General features: G+C 36.3%; 1 protein-coding gene across 1 annotated transcript in view; it reads right to left on the reverse strand.

Moving 5' to 3' along the window:
• Nucleotides 1-456: 456 nt before the first annotated feature.
• Nucleotides 457-6,730, reverse strand: part of LOC125842611 (CHD3-type chromatin-remodeling factor PICKLE-like) — a 77,055-nt gene continuing 70,781 nt past the window's right edge. The window contains exons 29-31 of the mRNA XM_049521915.1: nucleotides 1,442-1,574; nucleotides 1,276-1,349; nucleotides 457-1,140 (exon numbers count right to left, since the gene is read on the reverse strand). Coding sequence (XP_049377872.1) covers nucleotides 712-1,140; nucleotides 1,276-1,349; nucleotides 1,442-1,574 — 636 coding nt within the window. The 3' untranslated portion in view covers nucleotides 457-711. The remainder of the gene's footprint in view (nucleotides 1,141-1,275; nucleotides 1,350-1,441; nucleotides 1,575-6,730) is intronic.

The raw sequence follows: 6,730 nt of genomic DNA on the forward strand, positions 1-6,730 counted from the left end.
CAATTTAATTTTTTGACAAAGTTCTTATGGTCACTTTGTGGGTTGAATCTTAATTAAAGAGCTTAACTTTTAATTATCTAAAGATTATAGAAAGGAAATATATTAAAATTTAATTGATAGTATGATGTTAAGCATAAATAGAATTGTTCGACGGTGCGATCTTTCTATATCATATTTTATAACTAAATAAAATATCCTTCCATCCATGTATGAAATATACTTTTAAGTACATAGATTCTTGAAAATATAAGATAGAGTAACATGTAACGCACGTGCTGAAAAACTAGTTAGTTACAAGTGAATATGAGGCATCCAAAGCATTGCCAAGCTTCCCAAGCACATAGACCGTCTATGATACACACAACATCAATTTAAACGAAATGAAAAATAGGCCAAAAGATTTGTCCTTATTATTGGTGAAGCAGAAAATTTCATGTCAGCGATGAAGACGGGAAATTAAAAGACAACTAAATATTTTCATTATTTTAAATCAACGAAATAGAGTTCTTTCGAGAATACCCAGCAAAATTGTCTGAGCTCCATCAAGGTTTCGTTCGACTGCAATTATGCTGAATCTCATTTTACATAACCCACTTAGCAACTTGGAAAATGAATTTGTCAATTACAAGAGTCAGTCTAGGAGCTACCCAACAAAAGTACTTACTAATCTTCATCTATACGAACAACCTAAAAACCTAATCTTCTTTTCGGTCAGGCATTTGAAGTGGAAGAAATGTCCATTTCTATATCAGCATCTCCAGTTGATATACTACTAGGTCTAGTCTCCATAACTGCAGGAGTAACATTGTGGTTCTCAGTCATACTTCCAACTGTACAACTGCTAGCACTCTTGGATCCAGATTCTGGCTTTTTTAGAACACTGTCATGTTCTTTCTCAGCATTAAGCACCCTATCATCTACTTGAGAAGGAACTGGATAACTGGATTTACTAGCTTCAGAATTCCGATCTTCTTGAACCAGTTTCCTCTCAAAATTAGGAGTATTTTGCTGAGGAGAAGAAAGAATTTGGTTCATCTCTTGACAAATTGCTTCCAACGGAACGATGTTCTTTCTCATCCATGTACTAGGGTGACTCTCATTAAATGAGTCTTGGACATTTCCAGAAAGTACCAGGCACATCTGCAGAACAGACAGAAAAGGATTACATATATCATCTTCAGAATACTTTCCGGAGAAATGTGGTTTTATTGTCTTATACTGGAAAGTAATTATACATAGATGAAAATAAAGTATGTTTTGGAGTGAACTATTCACCTTGTTATAAAGCTCTGCAACACTTAAACGGTCTGGTTTACCATCACAAGCAACTTGAGAGATTCCTTGTGGAGCTGAATGCAGATAAGTTCATGATTAGCTGCTAGGTCAGTACATTTACAACATGAAATACAATAGAAGCTTGAGAGGGCAAATGACTACTCACAAATTGCTACTAGTCTTGGGGAATGGTCAGTCATTTCAGTATTGGCTTCTTCAACATTTCGATTTGGTTCATCCACAACCTTGGTATCACACACCATCCCTTCATTGGGCAGTTCATGAGATTTTTCATCATCCTATAGGAAATGCACAACGATCAATATACCACATGAACAAGTGTAGATCCACAGAAGTAACCAATCGAGCTGACACCCCTAGTGACCTAGATTTCATAAACTAGTCCTCGAACACGTGTATCCCATTTTAAATTGTTCAAGTTTTTTTAAAATCACACACAAAAAAAAAATGTTAAACAATGTGTGATGCATAACATAAAATTCAGAAAAATGCTCAAGAACACAACATACAACATAACACAAAAATTAATTAATACTGTAACTACAAATCCCTTTAAGATAAGTAGCGAAAATTAGGCTAAATAAATCAAGTAGAAAAAAAATCATTAAAAAAATAAATTGAAACATAAATAAATCAAAAGCCTAAAATAATAAATAACGAAAAAATTCTCGAAGCTATACAACATAACAAATAACTTAACTAAGAATTTAATAAGGAAAACAATGAAAAATATGTATATTTACAAAAGTCGAATTGAATTCTATGAGAGGCTACGAGCTTTGCTATTAGCCAAACCTTTATTTTTACCATGAATGGCCATAATCTAAGTTGGCAACCTAATTCCAAGAATGTGACTCACGGCATCAAAGAGTGCATGTAATCAAATTTCAATTTGAAGTTGAGAACACTTGATCAATAGAAAAAAAAAGATATCATTCACCAAACGTGAGAAACCTCCTAATTAAGGATGGAGGTGCATCATATAAGAAGTTGATACTACTCATGTTAGAACATGAATATGTTTATACAATCCTATTAGAATATGAATAGGTTTATACGATCCTATTAGAGTAGGAATAGATTTATACAATCCTATTTACAATAGGAATACAAATAGAAATAGGAAATAGTATCTTACTTGGTAAAGGATTGTATTCTAGTGTCTATAAAGAGGGTCTCAATGTAATAATGTGGACACAACAACAATTCAATAATATTTTTCTCCTATATTTCTCACATGGTATCAGAGCCTCTACGATATTGGTAGAGAATCAAAGAGCTTCCGCTGCCGACGGGTGGCTATTACCCATATATGCTTCCGCCTAGCCAATGATTATGTTAACAAAAGTAGGATCAATGATATATGAACATATTCAAGGGAAGAAAACTCAGACAGACAGGTCACCGTGCATCAATTTGACTTTCTAGGGTTGTTTTGTGTCAATCCCATATCCATCGGTATTTGTGTAGCACCGTGTAATCTTTTTGGTGACAACTTTTTTCATATTTAATTTATGTAGCACTGTGCCATCTTTTCGGTGACTATTTTCCCATATCTAATTTGTGTAGCACCGTGTCATCTTTCCGGTAACTACTTTTTCATATTTAATTTGTGTAACACCGTGCCGTCCTTCCAGTGACTACCTTTTTTTTGCATATTTGATTTGTGTAGTACCATGCATCTCTCTGGACTACATTTAATTTGCATAGTACCATGATTTTTTCTGAACTACTTTCTCATATTTGAGTTGCATAGCACCGTGTGTCTTTTCGGTGACTCCTCAGATTTGATTTGCATAGTTCCATTCGTCTTTCCGGTGACCCCTCAAATCTGATTTGCGTAGGGTTGTGCTACCATTCCGATCCTACCTATATTATTTCTCTTTATCAATAGGGTAGTGTCATCAATCCGACCTTTCCTATATAATTTCTATTTTCTAGTTGGGTTGTGCCATCATTCTGACCCTACCCATATAATTTTATTTCTTAGATTGTGACCAGTTTCAGCCATCAAATCTAATACTCCGGCGTATGAGCATGTTCCGACCAATTTTTCGGTGACTTTCTTGTTTACTATCGACCCATCTATTGACTCCAACATGATCCATATACTTTATACTAGACTTTGAGCACTTTCCGGTGACGCTGCATTGTGAAGAAGTCTAAATGGAGCAATCACCTAATTTTGTTGCGGGGTGGGGGTGGGGGGTGGGGCGTGGGGGTGGGGTTAGTAGCCTTATATGTCAATTTCGTAAGTCACTCTATGGTCTGAAACAATTTTTTAAGCCTTGTTTGGGAAGTTCAACACTGTAATTTTATCACTCTGTATTTTATCGGCAATATGCATCAAATTCAATATTTCATGAGAAGATTAAACACATTGAGATTGACTGACATTATGCATCAAATCTAGTATTTAATGAGAAGACAAACACATTGAGATTGACTGTCAATTATGTGAAGTCGACTGATCAACTTGCAAATATCTCACTAAGCCCCTCATCGGTCCTCGTATTAATTACATTTGTAACAAGCTAGGTACATGAAGTGTATGCACTAGCTTGAGGCAGTGTTCTTAATGGCGCTCGCCATTCGCGAAAGGCGAGAAGGCGAGGTGAGCATGTCGCACCATTTCCCAGTGAGGCGCGGCGAGATCAATTAGGCGACGTAAAGGCGACGTGAATGGCGGCGCCTTTTAGTATTAAAATTCTCAAAAGGTCTTGACTTAATAATATTAGTCAAAATTAGGGTTTTTTTTCATATTTCCAAAATTGGGACTCAGACGCGACTCTTCTTCTCCTTCAACCTCGCGATTCTCTTCTTCTCCTTCAGTCGACTACTTGGGACTCAGTCACGACTCGCGATACTCTTCTTCTCCTTCAACCTCGCGATTCTCTTCTCCTTTAGTTGACTCGCGCGAATTGAAAGGTATGACCTCTTTTCTTTCTTCTTCTCCTTCAGTCCTCTTCTTCTCTTACTTTCTCCTTCAATCTCGCAATTCTCTTGTGAAGTGAATCTGAAATCCTGAACTGCTTTCTCAAAAAAAATAAAAATTGAGATACTATTGTTTTCTGCCTTCTCTGTTGACTGCTCTGTTTGTTTCCTCTTTTTCTTCAATGCTCTATTTTTATCCTCTGTTTTCTTTGTTCACCCTTCACTGTAATATGCTCTGTTTGTTTCCTCTTTTTCTTCAATGCTGTCTTTTTCCTCTGTTTTCTTTGTTCACTGTAATATGCTGCTGAATGCTACTGCTTTCAGCCTTTTACTGTGCTGTCTATTATTTTATTTTTAAAAAAATTCTTCTATAGTAATTAATAGTAATTACTAATTAATATAGTATATGTTGTATTGTACAATAGTGAATTCAATGGCGGATGCTAGCAAAAAGAGGGACATTGGATGGAATTATGGTACTCAAGGAGCAACGAAAGATTCGGTTAATTGTAACTTTTGTGGGAATACTTTTAATGGTGGAATAACTCGACACAAACAACATCTAGTGGGTGGTTTCAAGAATGTTAAACAATGTACAGCTTGCCCGTCGGAGATTAGAGAAGAAGTAAGGGCTTATATGCAAAATAAAATCGCTAATAATCCCAAATTTCAAGTGAGGCAGCCGGAAGAATATATTGATATTGATGATGTTGATGATATGGATGAATATGCGGAAATGATGCCTCCCTCCAAAACTCCAAAGATATCTTCTAGTGGAGGTGCATCATCCACCGCGTGGAATGTAACGAAAGGCCCTATGAATCTCTATTTTCCGCATAAATCAACACAAAAAGGAGGCTTTGAAAAAGGAGGAATTGATGAAACAAAGAAAATTCTAAGAGAGCGTGCGGTAAGTGCTTTCGCGATATGGATGTATGATGTGGGGCTCCCTTTTAATTGTGTCAATCACAAATCATTTGATAAATTTATTGAGACAGTAGGACAACATGGCCCCGGAATGAAGCCTCCTACATTTCATGAAGTTAGAGTTACTCACCTAAAAAAAGAGGTGGAGAAAGTGGAAAAAATCGTTGATGAGCATAAAGTGCAATGGACAAAGTTTGGATGATTATGATGGACAAATGGACGGCACGAAATGGTAAAATGATCATCAATATTTTGGTGAATTCTCCAATCGGTAGTGTATTTCTTGGTTCTGTCGATGCTAGCAATGAATCTACCGATTCCACCAAAATGTACAAGTTGTTTGAAAGCACTATTGAAAGAATTGGACCGGAAAATGTTGTACAAATTGTCACTGATAATGCTAGTGAGAATGTTAAAGCGGGAAGCATGATGATGGGTGCATACCCACACATTTATTGGACTCCATGTGCCGCTCATTGCATCAACTTGATGTTTGGTGACATATTCAAGATTAAGCCATATGCTTCCGGTAATATCACTCTCATATCCTCTAACTTTCTTTATAGTCAATATTTAATACTTATTAGCTACTAATTACTATAATCTTACCTTAACAGTTTTTAAGAAGGCCATCAGAATCCATTCTTACATTAGTCAAAGGCCATTGTTGTTAAACTTGATGAGAAAATTCACCAAGGAAAGAAATTTGGTGAAACCGGCCAAGACAAGATTTGCAACGGCCTTCTTAACTTTGAGAGCTATGTACATACAAAGAAAAAACTTGAGAACTTTAGTCCTCTCAACCGAATGGACTTCAAGTAAATTTGCAAAGGAAACTTTGGGGAAAGAAGTTGCCAATCTTATTATTTCTGCCCACTTTTGGGATGATGTTGTTCGAGCACTTACAGTTTGTGGCCCTTTGACAAAAGTGCTTCGTTTGGTGGATGGGGAGAAAAAACCACCAATGGGCTATATTTATGAAGCAATGGATAGAGCCAAAGAAACTATTGAACGGGGTTTTCGTGGAATTAAGAAGCAATATGAGAAAGTGTTTGAAATTATTGATGCAAGGTGGTCAGACCAACTCCATCGGCCTTTGCATGCTGCAGGCCATGTTTTGAACCCAGGATTGTATTATAAAGCTCAAGAAGAGGGAACTTTACTACAGAGTCTGTGGACCGAGTATTATGCATGTGTTGAGAAGATGATCCCCGATACAACAATACAAGATTTACTAGTCGCTGAGCTTCCTAGGTACAAAATGGCGAATGGACTATTTGGTTGTGGTCCGGCTAAAAGAGCTAGAGACACAAGGTCACCGGGTAAGTGAGTTGATTTAGCTCTTACTTAAATTATTCGACTTATTTACACTCATTAACCTCTAAATTTATTTTATTATAGTGGAATGGTGGTCACTATTTGGTAGTGAAACACCAAACTTGCAAAAGTTTGCCATGAAAGTATTAAGCCTAACTTGTAGCTCATCCGGATGTGAGCGAAATTGGAGTGTGTTTGAACACGTAAGTAAAAAAATTATATCCTAATTTCCATATTATATTATTATCAATATCTA

Source organism: Solanum stenotomum, chromosome 10, assembly GCF_019186545.1.
Source record: "Solanum stenotomum isolate F172 chromosome 10, ASM1918654v1, whole genome shotgun sequence".
Classification (NCBI taxonomy): Eukaryota; Viridiplantae; Streptophyta; class Magnoliopsida; order Solanales; family Solanaceae; genus Solanum; species Solanum stenotomum.